Below are 16583 nucleotides of genomic sequence, written 5' to 3' on the forward strand. Positions count from 1 at the left end.
GAGTGCTTCCATGCTTTATGATGATTAAAAGAGGAGGGTAAACACTTTCTGTCATAAGAGTAAGCTTACGTCATGAATGGAAATATCTTTAAAGAGCTTTGTAGTTGAAGTCACTGTGAACTTTTCTTTTGCACCAAGAAGCTGACGTCTGAGCAGTTTCTTATAGTCTTTTGCTGGTCTTCCATTTAGTCAAGTTCTACTAAGTATGGCCATGTTTTCTCACCCCAGATTTACAGCATGACACTTCGACTATCTGCCTTATTTGAAAATCATATGAAAAATATCATCTCTGAGTACAAGTCAGCAATGCAATGCCAGAAGAGGAAAAGGCCCCGGTACCGAAAACGGCTAAGAAGCAGCAGCAGTTCACCATCAACAAGTAGAGCCTCTAGGTAACAGAATACCAGAAAGATGTGGTATTGGTACCATTATAGATATGTCATAACAGTGGTAAACAAACCTTTGTAAATAGGCAGCCAGTAACGATATTGCTCATTTCTTGATACAGTTGTTCTTCTGGGTAGTAAAATCATGAGTACAAATTGCATGCTCATTTCATAGTTTGTGCCTAATTCTGGTAAGCAAAAGTCTATGTAATTAGAAGTAATCCCTCTGAGTAAAATGAAAAAGCAACTTTACTTTGTTTAGTAAAGGTTGAAAAAGTGCTGTGTAACACTTAACGTGTCATACAGAAGTCAGTGATCTATGGAACTGCGTATTCCACTTTTAAGAGGCGAGATAAAAAAAAGGACCCTCACATGCCTTGTTCTTAAAAACTCAAATGCCTTTATCAAACAGGATATTGTAACTCTTTTTAGTGTTACTACATCTTTGCAGGCACCAAGGGGAAAAAGATCATTTGTGCTATGAGTTTGATGCAAAAAAAAAGAAAAAAAACCCAATACATCTTGCAGGGCAAATCGTTGTGCTAACAGTTTTATCTCTTTGGAATGTTTTGTATCTTCAGTCCAAAAGGGAAACAGAAGCAAATGAAGATTCAACCTAAAACCAACCAGAATACCTCATTGCCTTTGACTAGGACTAGCTCTTCAGTTTCATCTCATGGTGAGAAGTTTTTTATATGCATCCTTTCTCTTGGAGCAGCTTGTCCACGGAATGATGAAAAAGCTGAAGGATATTTAATGTTCAGCTTAAATCTTATATACATGAGACACATGCAAAACCGAGCTGTTGAACAAGCAAGTAGCAAAGTCACGTAAATATGTGCTCTGTAGGACATGTTAGCAGAACAGGACCCTCTGTTTGTTGGTAAGCTATTGATAAGGTTCAGAGAATAAGGAAACTTGTCCTGTCCTTGCTAAGAATTAATCGATCCTGGACTTCCTGTACATGGGCTTCCCTCATACAGCAACTACAAATACATTAAGTTTGCTTTGGGTTACACCGTAGAGGAATCTATGTCTCTTCATGACTGGAGAGGCATCTTGGTGAGAAACCTCCTGACTTTTAGGCCACTAACTCAGGTGATACAGAACTTCTCAAAAATAGATATGCATTTTGAATGTATAAATAGAGGATGAAAGATACTCTGTCAAGCTAGTGGTATCCCATTTTAAGTTTCAGATACAACAGAGGAACCTATGGGTTCAGCCACTGGTGAAGAGGTGGAAGTCCAGCCATCTTCCTCAGGCTCAAATGCGCAGAACCGAAGTGGAAATACTGTTGATCCAGGGAAAATTAAACCAATCAGAAGTAAACTGACACCTGTGAAACAAGGTGGGACATAACTATTTTATTCTTTCAATGACTGGTTTCACTAGAAATGGAAGACAGTGCTTCTGGCTGATTTTATGGTATTCTTGCCTGGGTCTAATGCACTATAGCCCCAAACCATACTTAGATTAATTTAGCTTACTATTTATAGTTCTTGTCCGAATGGTGGCATGCACATAATGCTACATGTAGTTCAATGGAGTCCTTTAAAATTTCTCCAGATGGAAAAAACTTGATTGCTCTTAAACTTATTGGGAAGTACAGTTTCTTAAAAAGTGACAAAAAGGCAAACAAAGCTGAAAGAATTCCCACCCCAAAACCTTATCCTTTTAGTAATCAAGTTGAAACCAAAGATAAACACAAGAATTCCAATTAAAAAAAAAATATTTTTTTATTGTATTTGAAATAAGTGGTTATAATTAGGAGAAGAAACACAGTTTGAAACCTTCACTATTTTGTCTCTGAGGCACATCAATCAGAACTTTCACTGAGGTAGGCATTGAATGAGCATTGGTTGAAATTTCTGGAGTCCTCCTCAAGTCCATGTAGCAGTACTATATATGTCAGATGAGCTTTTTGTATCCTGTGTTAAAGAAGATATTTATTCTTCATTGTCCAATTTGTAACCCTGAAAACAAATTTGGTCCCAAGCCAGCAAAGCGCTTTACTATATTTTTAACTTGAGGCATTCAGAAATTCCAGAGAGCATTTTTGGGTTGTTTACTGTCTTGAAACTGTCTGCCACAAGTGCTCCCTGGACTAAGCCTTTTGAGAACTTGTGTTTGATAGAAAATAGGTACTACTCACAGAGTGCTGTTTTAATATATATTTTTGGGGTTTGAAATAAATTTTGGAGGTTTTTTTCTTGACACTGTTGCTAGGATTTGTCTAAGTGTTGTTAGGTGCTTGTGTCCAAGCATGTCACCCTGTTCTCCTTTTATTGGGTGGATTTGCATTGGACTCTTAGTCAAGAGAGTCTATAGTCCAAACTGTATTTATACTATTTATACTGTATACTTTATACTATATATACTGTCTATAGTCTAAACTGTATTTACTTCTGATCTGATAAATTTTTGTCTTAAAGCACTTGTTTGTGTACACAGAACATAGAGGTCATCTCTGGTGGCTAGCTCAGAGTTGGATCATTTCCAGAGCTTGCCACAAAGACATACGAGGTGAATCCCACTTTTTGTGGCCCAATTTAGCTCAGACATGATTCCGATGATAACTGGGCTATTTTGTGTCTGCTTAGATCACTCTCCTGATGGACCACTTACAAATGGTGATGGCAGAGAACCTCGGACAGGAGTGAAGAGGAAGCTAATAAGTGCATCAGAAGATGAGCATCTAGAGGAGGCAGATGCAGAGGAAGAAGAAAAGAAGAAAAGAGAATTAAAGGACAAATCTGGTTTGTCTTCATCAGAAAGTGGGGAATCAGGATCTAGTTCAAGTTCTGAAAGCGGAAGTGGCTCTGATTCAGACTCTGAATCAACATCTAGAACAGATCAGGATTACATTGATGGAGACCATGACTACAGCAAAGTTGTGCAATCCAAAAAACCCAAAAGAAAAATCAAAAGAAAATTCACCAGTGGGAAAAGGACCTGGCAGGGCAGAGGGACGGGGAGGAGAGGTCGATGGGGAAGGTGGGGGAGATGGAGCAGAGGGGGAAGAGGTGGTAGAGGAGGAAGAGGCTGTGGCAGAGGAAGAAGAGGTGGTGGCAGGGGCGGAAGAAGAGGCCGAGGAGGCAGAGGGGCCTCACGAGGAGCCACCAGAGCAAAACGTGCCCGAATTACAGATGACGAATTTGAAAATCTGTTTGGAGGACAGTTTGGTGAAAATGTGTTTGGAGGCCGATTCAGTAGACCACCTCGAATCAGAACGAGGAACGAGGGCAGAAGAACTGTCCTGTATAACGATGATTCTGATAATGACAATTTTGTGCACACCGAGGATCCTTTGAACCTTGGTACTTCCAGGTCAGGCAGGGTGCGGAAAATGACAGAAAAAGCCAGGGTCAGCCATCTCATGGGATGGAATTATTGACAGATGAAAAACTTTGGAACAATTTTAAAAAGAACTCCAATGGCCTTCTACTGCAGGGATTTTACCAGAAAATCTACCAAGCAAGTTGTGCGGGGACTCCACTCACGTTTCACAGTGGTGCTTTTCCATTATGTCGAGTTGCGTTTGTTTTCAAACTTCAGATCGCCACACTTCATTGGTCAAAGCAAGCCTTATTCATTAGGCCTTAAATTACAGAAATTCCCCACGCACTACGAGTTCATCGCATTAAAGAGGCTTCTAGCTTCTCAATAAGAACATGACATTTTGAATCATGGTTATGACTTCTCTCCCTTGTTTTGTTTTTGTATTATAGAAATAGCACCTTCTTACGGAGTTTTTATGTGGTTTTTGCCATAAATCCTTATACACAGTAATAATTATAACTTTTGCACAATACACCAATCCTAAAGGCAGCTATAAAATGTTTACAGTTTCTATATTGTAAGAAGGATCTGGATTATTTTAATCTTCCCAGGCCAAACAGTCGTGAATTGTGCTGAAGTATGTCTATACTACAGTTATGAGGGTCCTGACGTGCTTTCTATTGGTTCTTTATTCGTGTAAAAAGTGACAAAGGGTTGGTGCCTTGTAAATATGTAGCAAACCTTTGATGTGGTGTGTCCTATGTGTGCATTAACTTTATTAAAAAAAGAGAATACTTGAGAATTATGAATATCTAGACAAAAGGTGCCAAATGCAAAAGTTACTTGCATCTATTTTCTTTTTGTTCTCTCATATTTTTATAGTATTAATAGAGATTGTGCAGCTAAGTGGTAACTTCAACATTTGAATGGTTCCTCCTCTTCAAAGCATAACGTGATTTTTAATAGTAGCTTGGCTACCTCTATTTACAACTACTGGAAATTTAAAAGAAAATAGATGCTATTATTCAGTACGTGTTGAAGAAGTACTGGCAAAAGAAGGAGGTCTAGAAGGATGGAATTGTTCACTGAGTTGTGTAGCAAATGTATCTTTATTGACACAATGAAAACACATCTAAGTAATTATCAGAGTTTTCAGAAGCGTAACGTTTTCAGCAGGTGGCAATTTGTTGGTGCAGATAGGCCAGCTGTCTCCCACACATTTCTGCTGCCACTTACTCAGTGCAAACCTGTGTTTGTTTTAGTTTGCCCCTTGAAGCTGCTGGGGAAGCAGAACGGAGCTCTGGTGGCTGGCAGTGCTGGGAAGTTGCTATTCCATCCTCCACACAGACTCTTGTATCTCAAGCTTCTAGAAGCGAATTCATGTTGCACTGTATTGTTGTCATACTGCAAAATGCTAACTCGAAATCAGAAATCATTTTGGTAGTAGTAGTAGTACAGTATGTGATGATACGAGGGAAACATTTCGGCTTTTCTCTGGGTGCCAGACCCAGTGGGCAGGAGCAGGCTCTTTGTGTGGGTTGAGCTGGTGGTGGCAGCCTCTTTGCTCAGCAGGGTCTGGTTGGAATGCGTGTGGGACTTTGGTTTTCTCCTGTTGTCTAAAAGAATCTGACAGTTCCAGCTCGGTTGAGTGAGTTAGATTACACAGAGAGAAAAAAAGGAGAGAAAAAAAAAAAAAAAGAGATTAGAAATTTTTGGTGTTCTTCAATATTCTTTTAAAAAAAAAAGAAAAGAAAAACAAAAAGACCCTTTCATCCAGTATCCTTAAGTTCTTCTGTGCACGGCTTGGTCAATGATTCTGGAAAACCTCAGGCAGCAAAGAGTGACCCATGTATATTCTCAGATGCAGAAAGAATTTAGTTTTTGCCTTTCTATATTAAGCACTATCTATTTTATCTCGCTTCCCAGAACCTCTAGTTAGAAACAAAATGACTTGAAAAAAGGCAAAGGTTTAGTTTTGTGATGGAGGAAAGTATATCCTAAATTGCTCAGAGCATTAGTATGAGTTCATGGTACAGTAGAAAAATCACACTTTATCAACTGCTTTGAATCAGCCATAATCCGTTTCTGGACTTAATTTAGTTGTGTCTTGGTGGAAATATAGTGCAGAGGCACTGCTAGTTCTGTATTGGGCTTTAAAATATAAATACCTGTCCTATCATCTCTCTCTCATTTTATATATATATATATATATATATATATGCTTATATATTTATAAAAAAAAAAATGTATTATTTCTTTGACTGATCGCTCCTCCTACATACGGTAACCAGGAATAGCGCGTACGCATCAGCTCGTAGTCAGAGCCGTACCTCTTTTAGATCAGTCCCGTGGAGCTAATGTAAACACTATGGTTTCTGTTCTAAAGCCTGAAAATCTTGAAATGCAAAAGAAATGCTTTCCATATCTTTCTGACTGGCCGAAGATCCACTTACGTATTTATTTTGTGTAGGGGTTGGGGGGAGATAAATACATGGATTCCAGATAAATCATTTTATAATTTGTGTATTTTAGCGAGTTAGGATAATATTAAACATATTCTCAAATGTATCTTTTCTATGTAATGAAGTACTGTGAAGATAACAGTGAAGCATCACTTTGCTGTGACGTAAGTATTAATCATATGTGTTACTTGGTTAAGAGCTAGGCAGCAGGGTGTGCTGGAACAACAGAGCTATCGCTTATTTAAAAACAAAACAAAACAAACCTGCTTTTTTGTGCATGAGAACTTTTTTGTAAGCATGAAAAATAACTTGGTTTTAGAGATGTTACTTTTAGTCGGTTTTGTATCCCCTCTGAGTTGGGCAATCGATTTCTCATCGCCTGGTGGAATAATTTTAATGTTATGGTAACTTGGACGCTTTCTCTCAAATCCCAGATTCTGCCAGGAGCCGCTTAGCGCTGCAGGAAGCCCCGCGGGTGCAGCAGCAGCAGCAGTGAGCTGGTTTAAGCCTTGTGCTGTCTACTCCAAAACTGGACCTAAGAAAAAGGTGCAGGTCGGGTGGTTAGATCCCTGAAGGCTGGCGAGGTGTGCGTGCAGGCTCCTGGGGCTCCTCTGCTGCCGCTGGTTAATTCTTGAGCTTCTGTGCTGCAAGATGCAAGCAAGGTTTTCTCTAGCCATGAGAGGCCAGGCGTTCTGCAGCTGTGTGGCCCTTCTCCTGAGTGCTGGGGGATGTGGGGGCACCCTGAGGTGCCCTGGGAAGGGGGGCGTGTGCCCCAGGGGTCACTGCAGCAGATCCTTGTCCCCAGCTTTGTGCTCTGTGGTGATGGGGCTGAAAATCCTTGTTCTTGGATTTCTCCTGGCTAGGGATCTACTCTCTGTAGCACTCCTGTATTTTCCTGGACCAGACTGTGAATGACCAAGCTCCCTTTGCAGTTCTGATGTGCCGCTGCATCTCTTCAGCCCAAACCTTGCCCGCTTTTGATATTCTGTCATCTTTTGCTTTTCTACTTGTTGTGTTCCACCCCTCTTCTTTAGCTTCCCGTTATTGCCCCATAGGTTATTTATGATACTCTTGGAGTTTTATGGTATCCCAATGAATTTTATTTCAGCTAGGCTATTAGAGTGTAAGACTTCATTCTTTTGCCTCCTGTTTGTCTGGCAGATGAACTTTCCCACCACTTCCCATGTTTTTCACATCTGCCTCTCTCTGTGTGTTAGCACCATTCCCCAGCTGCTGGAGGTGCCTAGGATGCATCCATCGTCTCTCCTCTCTCTCATCCCTCTCATTGCCACCCTTATTAAAAAAGAGAGAGCCCACTGCGCTTGCTTAATAGGGCTTGGCACAATCTTGGGTTCCTCCTTCCAGTAACAGAAGTTTGCTGCAGAACAGTAAGCAGAGCTCACCCCCTCATCCCGGGCAGCTCCGCCCTGCATTTGAACCGGCTGAGTAGAAGCATGGAGAAATAATTTGTGGATGATTTTTGGTTGCCTAAAATGTTGTACCTTTTGCAGATTTTAGTTTTCCCTGAGCGTTCTCTTAAACGCACACCTCAGCTGCTACTTCTGCACAAAGCGTGCCGAGCCCTGGGAAGAACAGACATCGTGTGCTAGCAAAAAAAATGTGTTCAGTTTCTGGAAAGATACACTAAAATAGATTGCTTTTGACAATGGTGGAGGCTCCGCTGACCCCAGAAAGCAAAGACAACCTTCACAAGCATTTGGAAATACTGCTCCCACATGTCTGACAACTGTTCGAAATCACACGCTGCTAATATAAGGGAAAAAAATTGGAATCTCTAATTTCTGATAAGAACTCAAGGTTTCCATCTCATCTTTAGCTTGGGTGGTGAAGGCTGGGGAAAGCCAAATAGCTGTTGGTGCAGGGATGGCTTGGCAGCCCCGTGGGGCTGCGTCCCGCCTTGCTGCGCTGTGTCACGAGTTCCGTGTTGTAGCGATGTGTTTGTGTCTCCACAGTTTGTTTCTTTTTAATTGTCACAGCAAGTTTTATGAGTTGCTAATGACATGGTAGGCTGAAGGAGCAGTTAACAACCCGAGGAAAGATCTCTATTAGGATCATAGGGAGCTGTCATTGCGTTCTTACAAGTATGTATTATAGAAAATTACTGCGCATGTGCGATAGATAACTTCCAAATATTAGTATATTGGAGGTTCATACATTTGGAAAAAAAACCACAAAAACAAAGAAAAAAACTCCTCTCTGTACAGTAACAGCCTGCAGAACTTAACCTAAAAGTTGTCTTCTTTAGTATTAGAAATGCAAAGACCTGTTGGGAGCTTGTACGTGTTTAATATGTTAAGTTCAGCCCACAGCAAACGTACACAACTGTGCTATGGATCCCTGAACCTTTCCAGTGGAATCGCTGTCACAGCCTTAACTCTAGTATTATGAAAATGGTGCTTAAATACATTTATGTGCATGGATGTGGGTACCTGATACAAGAACTCAAAACGGAGCGGCTTAGTGCTGCGTTTGAGAGTTGCTGCTCCTGGGGAATAACTGCAGCCACTTTGGTGAACTTCCAGACGTGGAGCTCTCCGGGAAATGCTCAACCTCGTGTGCGGTTCCGAGCAGCCGCCCTGTTCTCGGGTTGCTTTTGGCAGGAGCATGGGGCAGGGGCTGCTCCGGGAGATCCCAGCGCTGCCGTTCTGCTCCTTGAAACGCCTCCCGAGAGCGGCGGCCGCTCGGATGTGTTCAGAAATCTAACTCTGGTTGTTATTTTTTCCGTAGAAATACCAATATAGGCTCTTCATTCCTACGTGAGTTGCTATAGCAGACTTTGCTTAGAAGTACTGGCTCTTACCGTTGGTGTTCAGCAATGACATTCACAGCGTTCAGGCTCTGCAGTTCATGCTCTGGATGATTTTAAATACTCCGAGAATGCACAAAGCAATTACAATTCTATACTTTCTCTGTTGATTATTTTTTTTTTCAGGTGATATTTATGCCCATATCTTCACATCCGCTATCTCAGGTCCCTTTAAATGAATACTTCAGGGATTTTGATGCCACTTGCTGGCAGACCAAATGTAATATTTATATGCAATGAGCTGTTAGTTTTTGTATTGTACAAATGTAAATTTGTAAAGATTTTTTTCTAGAGGTTTTTTTGAAGTCACTTATGTAATCTAGGATGTTTCATTTTCCAGCTGTGGGATTGTCTTAATAAAAAAAAAAAAAAGAGAGAAACTGATACTTTGGTTTTGCATTGCTTACTAAGGAGTTTAGAGTTAAAGACAAAAACAAACAAACAAAAAAAGCCCCAACAAAAAAAAACAACCGTGAGCTTTTACTTGATTTGAGTGTATCTGTTTGTATTTATGAAAAAGGACGCTTGTCCACAGGGGATAGGTGTGGATAATTTAACCCCTCGAGGGGTGGATGACCCCTTAGTGGCATGGTGGCTGTGGGCAGGCTGGGTGCTTGGGGTGCCCGGGGCGCGTGCAGCGCTTCGTTCCTGCTTTAATCGTGCCTTACACACGTGGAACTGTAGCACGTTAATTCATTCACTCTGCAGGAAAAATCCAGTGCTTCTGGAATACGGGGCTGCGTTATTTTCACTCTGCTGCTGGAGAGAGACAGGCAAATGCTGCCCAAGGAGTTTGAAAGCCAATTGCATTTCTGCTGTTGGTGGGGCTCGTTTCTGACAGATGCAGTGCCCCACCATTTGTTATCCCTGTTTGTTACGCTCTGCCAGCACCGGGCTCCAGGATGATATATAAATCTCTCTGCACTAACAGGAAGAATTTCTTTTTTCCATGTCTTTCTCAGTAAACCAGGCAGAATTCCCACAGTCCGTTTTGATTCCTGTGGGTGCCGGGAACTGCTGGGCAGGGATGGAGAGGGGCAGTGAGGAGAAGGCAGTGCCCTGGGACAGAGCTGCAGCCTGGGCCCTGCCACCCTGGGCCGCTGCTGCTGCCCTGGTGCTGTCCCTGCACCGAGCCCTGTCCTCCCAGCACCTCCTTAACGCGGTGCTTTAGGTTCCAGGAATCAAAGGGCTTTTCCTTGTCTTCGTTGCGTGCTGAGAACAACATCAAACTACTGTTTTCCCTGTGCTGTAGCCTATACACAGTGGTACTGGCTTTGGCACTGGAAGCTCCTTCACCTCCATCAAACCTCTCCAGCAAAGGGAGCATTCTGGAGGTTGTTTTGTTCCAAAAGGAGCAACTAACACTTTTTTGATAGCTGTATTATGCGGTCAAAAACCCAAGATGCTGTGTTTACTGCAGCTGGGAACGCATCAAGTTTATTCACTGTAACAAAATGGACTTCATTCAAGCCGAGGAACGGATAAAAGACTCTAAAACCGTATTTTTCCTTTGTCCCAGCACTGCTGAAAAAGCATCGGAGGAAGGTTTTGTCACCGGCACGCCGCCTGCACAGCGCCCGCGCTGCCACATAACGCAGCCTCGAAGATCCGAGGCTGGTTTCCCCCCAGTCACGCTTTGCTGGGCGCCTCGCTCCGGCTGCGGGCAGGCAGCAACAGGTGCACGGTGCACGGCGCCCGCTTTGTGTACGCGGCAGCTGCGAGCGGGGCAGGGAGCGGCGCGCTCCCAGCCACAAAGCGCCCGGAGAATAATGCCCGGTGACGATCAAAGCGCTCCTGATGAGGCACAAAGCTCCAGGGAGAGAATTCGGTCTGCGAGAAAAAGTTTTCGAACTTGCGGAACAGGGGTTTGTTTCAAAACCAGCCATCTGTCGTTTGCTTTTGCGCTCTTGTAGCTCTGTGTCGCGGCCGAAAACGGCGTCGGGAGCGGGGAAGGAGCGGACGGACCGTGTGGGCATGGCGCCGGGGCAGCCGTTCCTGCAGGAGGTGAGGAAGGAGCTGAGGCTGCGGGTGGGCTCCCATGGAGGTATCCCAACGCAACCCGACGAGGTGCCAGCCCCAGGGCATGGCCCTGCCTCGCCCCGCACCCAAATCCTGGCCTCCAGCAGCAGGTGGGAGCGGGACCCGGCTTTCTCCTTCCGTGAACACGTGTAAGGTCTTGGCCCGTATCAAAAGGTTCAAATAATTCAGTCACTTTCAAGCATTTTCATCGTGATCTGCTGTTTCCTGTGTATGGTATTGCTAAATGTGGGTTTGTTATATTTATATGTATTTTTTGCTTCAGAAGGCTACTTCTCTTTGAGGAAAGGCTGAAATACAGGGACTCAGCCATTTCAGCATGACGGTTTGGGAAAAGCAATTTCAAGGGAAAGAAAGCTAACTGGGAAAGGTGTGATAAATCAAATTGGAAAACTTCCTGAGCAGACTTAACCTGCGTGTTGCACACCTGCACGTTGCACAGCTGAGCACTGCATAGCTGCACACCTGCACGCTTGCACTGCTGGAATCACACTACGAGGAGACCCCTCCACACCCAACAGCAGCCACAGGCATGGGAGGGAGCGATCAGGAGGGAACTGGGAATGTCCCATCCATCGATTAAAGAAGGGAACACAAACTGAAGCCACTGTAGCTTATAATTAATCAGTGAACGAAGGCACCAAGCATAGCCCCATCTGTCTGTCTGTCTGTCCATCCATCTGTCTATCTGCCCACTGATGGCCACAGCTCAGTGCACGGAGCAGAGCTGAACCTGCTGCTCAGTGTCACCCCAAGCTGACGTCTTTCCAGCAGCCTCCGGTGTAATTAAAGTATTTTATGGATGGCGATGGTTGCGTTAATTAAATGCTGCTGTTTGTTATTAAATAATGAAGCTCATTAGCATGGGCCGTGCAGCGGGGATGCTAAGCACCCGCGGATCCACTGCTCCCACCCTGCACCCAGCCCCGTTTGTGCTGAGGTGCGGAGGTATTTTCACTTTTTTGGGCAGAAGTATTTAAATGGAGAACATTGTAATGAGCTGCACCGTGGAACATCCATATGCATGCTGCTCGGGGTCACTTCTGATCCCTTTACAGCGTTCCGTAGGCACTGGAAAAATCAGAAATCCGGCACATTCCCAAGGGGAACATTTTTGCATTTGTACAAAGCAGAATTGATTGCAAGCATGCAGCCGGTGCCACAGCACATTTAAGCTTGTTATTTTGCTGGTACATCACATAACAATGTTTTTATGAAAGCTGTATAGTCACTACACAGATAATTTTCAAATTTCCTGAGCTAAGCTGAGCAGCGCTGTATTAAAGATTCATGTATGTTGAAATATTCACAGTGTAAAACGCACACAACGCTGATTTGAAATGTTCCAGCCTTTGGGTCAAAATAGAAACAAAGAAAATAGCAAAGCAAAGCAGCGCTGCTCCCCAGCTTGTTTCCCCACCCTGCTGCACACAGCCCTGGTGAATCAGAGCCCCTCGCTCTGTGCCATGCGTTATCAGAGGGGCTGGCTGGGACCACCGTGGGAAGGGCTTGTCAGCACTTCCATTACAGCTCAGCCATAAACACTTACTCAGAATTGTGATGTTCCGCAGCCTGTGCTTAGCACGGCGTTGTTTTGCCCCAGCACCTTATTTTAAAGTGATTTGGGAATATCTGCGGGGTCCTCACGCCGCTGGGGTCACCTCCATTTCCTTTATGTCGGTGCTGGAAATAAGACGTGATTATATGTTGTAAAACTGCTTCGTTTTAGGTTAGCAACACGTGGTGGAGTACTGTAGCTATCTGAGGGAGAGGCTGATATCTCATATCTTCATGTACAGTTCAAAATGCAGAATTTGGTCACAATGGTCTGCATCTTCCCGGTGTCTTGGTCGTTCTTTCAGTCATGCACTAAAAGTGGGCAATGCGATATGAAGTTGGGAATGGGGCTTTAATCTGATGTCTATCCCCAGGTTTCAAAGCGCTGTGTGCTTCTCTGTGCACTGAGATTCTCGGTGCAAGGATTGGGGTAAAAAAGGGTACAGAAGAGAGCGTTTCAGAACAGTGCGACTGCGAGGCTCGGGAGAAGCAACAGAGACTGTTCATTGGGAAATCCCAATTGGAGGATCTCGGGGGCAGCAAACTGGCTGAAAATGCAGCCTATAATTACAGTTAACTTGTTTTAAATAGCCCGGTGTATCTCAGAAGGACAGGGCATGGGGCAGGGCTGGGCGCAAGAGGGGTGGTGCCCACAGCTGAGCGAGAAATCAGGGTCACAGAATCACAGAACCTCTGAGTCACAGAACCACAGCCCGGGCTTGGGAAGAGCTGGGGAAGCCCTGGGCAGGCTGCTGTGTGCAGGGCTCATCTCCTGCCCGGCCAGCTGGGATTTCTCCTCCTTCATCCCATCTGTCATGATTTTATCACTGCAAACTTAAAGAGAGTTGGATTACTTTTGAATCGATCCCCAATTAATTATCTCTGCTGAACACGGTACACAGCAGTGATTCTTTATCTCCTCCTCTGCTGTGTGAGTGATGCACTGCCAGTGGAAGTCCGTGCCTGCAGGCAGTGAATTGCTGTGGTGGTGGTGGCTCAGTCTGCCCATAAAACTCAGGGAAACTCAGAGGTGCTGCTCGTGTTTTCCCATTTTCTGGCTTTTTATAGATGTCTGTATCCAATCAATCATAACAACTGTATTCTCTAAGCTCCTTGTACGTTTTTTAAAGGTCTGAATGGTGAAAGCCCTTAAAGAAGGCCACGGGAGCATGGCTGTAAACTGGCAATTAGTGGGAATAACATTCGCTTATGATTTTTTAATAATTTCTATGAAACATTAAGAGCCATATTTCTGAAACCCACATATTTGTCTTGCACTGAGAGCTCATCAGAAGCACTTACATTGCTAAATTGGCCAGCAAGCCACATTTATTGAAATAATTTAAAATGAAAAATATCAAGTGGCTTAGAAAATGCAGATCCTGGGGCAGAGGCTCCTACATCTATCAGATTTTCTTCCTGCTAGACATAGTTAAAACCAACAACTTCAGTGTTTACAAGCTTATAGCAACAGACCTGATCATTCAGAAGCCTGAAATAGTTGTGGAGTTTTGAGGGACATGAACAGAATTTGGCACTAGCAGCCCCTGGAGAACCAAGGGTCGGAAGCGGTCCTCATGGAGCACTCCAATTATTTCTGTATTTTGGCCTCTTAACCTCCCTTGATTCAATTAAGGCTGTGTCAGATAGGGATGCCGCCTTCATCTTAAGAGGGCTTAATTAAAGGTCTTTGAAGCACTTGGATAAAAGGCATTGAAGAGCCAACAGCTGATGAGAGCAGATTATTTAAGGACTGCCAAATACACATGATCTGGAAGACTGGCCAAATCCCAAGAGAAAAGGAGAATTTTGGAGCCAGGTGTACAGATGTTGGACATGGGCACTGGACACGGCCTTCCCCGGGGCTTCTGCTGGGAGAAGGATGGCAGGAATCCATCCACCAAGATCAGTCACTGTCTCTCCCTTATGGATTTTGAATACAGCAATACCTTGTTGTCTACACTGGGATGTCCTTTGGAGGAGGACAGAGAACGGCCTTTCCTTGAAAAGTATGTGCTGGGGTTAATGATGTCTGATGGTCACACGGGTTTTGTGTGCGTGGATGCCATACAGCAGCTAACTCGAAATGTAGAGCCTGGCCTAAACTGGCATGTATTCAATTATGCTTCCCTTAGTGAAATCAGCAAGAGGTGAACACTGACAGGAGACTGGGATTTTGAAACAGACTCCTGAAAATCTCTGTTAAAGAGCTGCTATCCGTAAGCGGTGTTTGGGAATTAAGGTCTTCAGCAACGTGGCTATTCTACTCGGCTGCTGTGCACACCTCATGAACATGTCTGCTCTGCCAAACAGAACACGAAAGTGCTGAGTGCCGAACAGAGCTGCAGAAATGCTTGTCCAAGGTTCGTGAGCCAGACCATGGGCGTCATTCTGGAGAACCTTCCCCACTGTTTTTCAACTGCTGGTATGCTTCACAGACGTGAGAATGTTTGTATTTTCCTTTGACTGAAAAGCTGATTTAAACATAGTTGGGTGGTATTACTGAAGTAGACAAGATGTCAAAACTGGCAATTAAGAACTTGGGATTTTGGCCAAAGCATTGCAATGCCACTGCTGGAGAAGTCAACATGCTCACACTAGGTTGGCATGTCTTGCTGGGGTGTGGGCACAGGTGGAGTTGTAACCCAGGCTGTGTGCAGCAGAACGCATCCCAGTTCTAATTAAATCCTGAATGGTATTTGTTTATGGAGATTAAGCTATAGCTATCAGATTGTAGCTTGCCTATTTTTTTTCTCTAACAAAGCACAGCTTACTGGAGTGGGTGCAGCAATCAATTACTCGGGGCAGTGCATCTCGCTGCAGTCATTTGTGCTATTCTGCGTCTTACTGCGATTCCTTCTGTTTCTAAAAGAAAATGAAATCTTCCACATGTATTAGCATAATTTCTTGTGAAAGCGACTGTGCTAAAGTTGTTGACTAATGCAGTTTGCAAACCAAGATATTTTTCAGGGAGATTACTTCCTTCCGGAGAGATATGCAAATACCACCTTATTTTTATTCAAATATCTTATGAATGATCCGTGGGAAATTAGTTTGTGATTGTTCCTCAATCATTATACAAGGCACTTGCACACTGACTGCATATTAGGAGTTGTTATTTATAACACCTAATGAGTCAACCCCACCAAGGCTGGGCAATATAAATGGTGCTATTGGATTCATGCAAACACCATTCATTAAGGATCAGCATCTGCTGTCTAGGAGCAGAAAAACATTGAGGTAGCTACTTGCCTTCTCTAGTTGCTTTAAGATAAACATCCTATGGAGTCATGCTTCATGATATTTCCCCTATTACTTATGCAATCCAGATAGGGGGAGGTAGCAAGAGTTGATTGGGATTTCCGAAAGTCAAACCTTAGGTTCTCTTGGAGCGCTGTGGGCTGAAGGCTGAGGGAGCCTGGGGAAACCTGGTGCTGCAGGAGCTCCTCAGGAGGCTGTGCAGGCTCCATGGTGTGGTAGGAAAGCAGGAAACTGTGTGCTCGGATTCGTGGTGAAGTTGGAGTGCTCAAGAAGGTCAATGGGGGAACCTCTGCCCGTGGAGCAGCCCTTGTTAGTGTCCTGCTGAGTCACAGATTTGCAGGGGGACAACTCTGCCTCGCATCCCTGTCCTTCCTTATCCTTTTTTAAAAGTCAGCAAATTTACTTTTTTAAAAAGTAAATGCAAATTCTCCAGAAAATTCTGGAGCTCAAAGGGAATCTGTGCTTGATACTGGTGAGGACGCACCTCGAGTACCGTGATCAGTTTTGGGCCCCTCTTGACAAGGAAGACATTGAGGCTCTGGAGCGTGCCCAGAGAGGGGCAGTGGAACTGTGAAGGGTCTGGAGCACAAATCTTATGGAGAGCAGCTGAGGGAACTGGGATTGTTTGGTCTGGAGAAAAGGAGGCTCAGGGGAGACCTTACCTCTGCCTATAATTTCCTGAAAGGAGGTTGTGGCAAAGTGGGGTCAGCCTCTGCTCCCATGTAACAGTGATAGGATGAGAGGCGATGGCTTTAAGTTGCACCAGGAGAG

At 44.1% G+C, this 16583-nt stretch overlaps 1 protein-coding gene and 1 long non-coding RNA gene across 4 annotated transcripts in view; both read left to right on the forward strand.

Annotated features, from left to right (window-relative positions):
- The window catches only part of BRWD3 (bromodomain and WD repeat domain containing 3), a 52725-nt gene extending 44819 nt beyond the window's left edge, over positions 1 to 7906 (forward strand). For 2 of the 3 annotated variants that reach the window (XM_021405901.1, XM_021405902.1), the window contains exons 37-40: positions 229 to 392; positions 968 to 1065; positions 1579 to 1737; positions 2990 to 7906. In XM_021405901.1, the coding sequence (XP_021261576.1) occupies positions 229 to 392; positions 968 to 1065; positions 1579 to 1737; positions 2990 to 3783 (1215 nt within the window). In that variant the 3' untranslated portion in view covers positions 3784 to 7906. The remainder of the gene's footprint in view (positions 1 to 228; positions 393 to 967; positions 1066 to 1578; positions 1738 to 2989) is intronic. The other variant, XM_021405903.1, reaches the window with a different exon arrangement.
- Positions 10968 to 11797, forward strand: LOC110403226. Its single transcript, XR_002441569.1, has 2 exons — positions 10968 to 11150; positions 11260 to 11797. It is a non-coding gene; the product is annotated as an uncharacterized LOC110403226 (long non-coding RNA).

This window comes from Numida meleagris, chromosome 8 (genome assembly GCF_002078875.1).
Source record: "Numida meleagris isolate 19003 breed g44 Domestic line chromosome 8, NumMel1.0, whole genome shotgun sequence".
NCBI classification, from domain to species: domain Eukaryota; kingdom Metazoa; phylum Chordata; class Aves; order Galliformes; family Numididae; genus Numida; species Numida meleagris.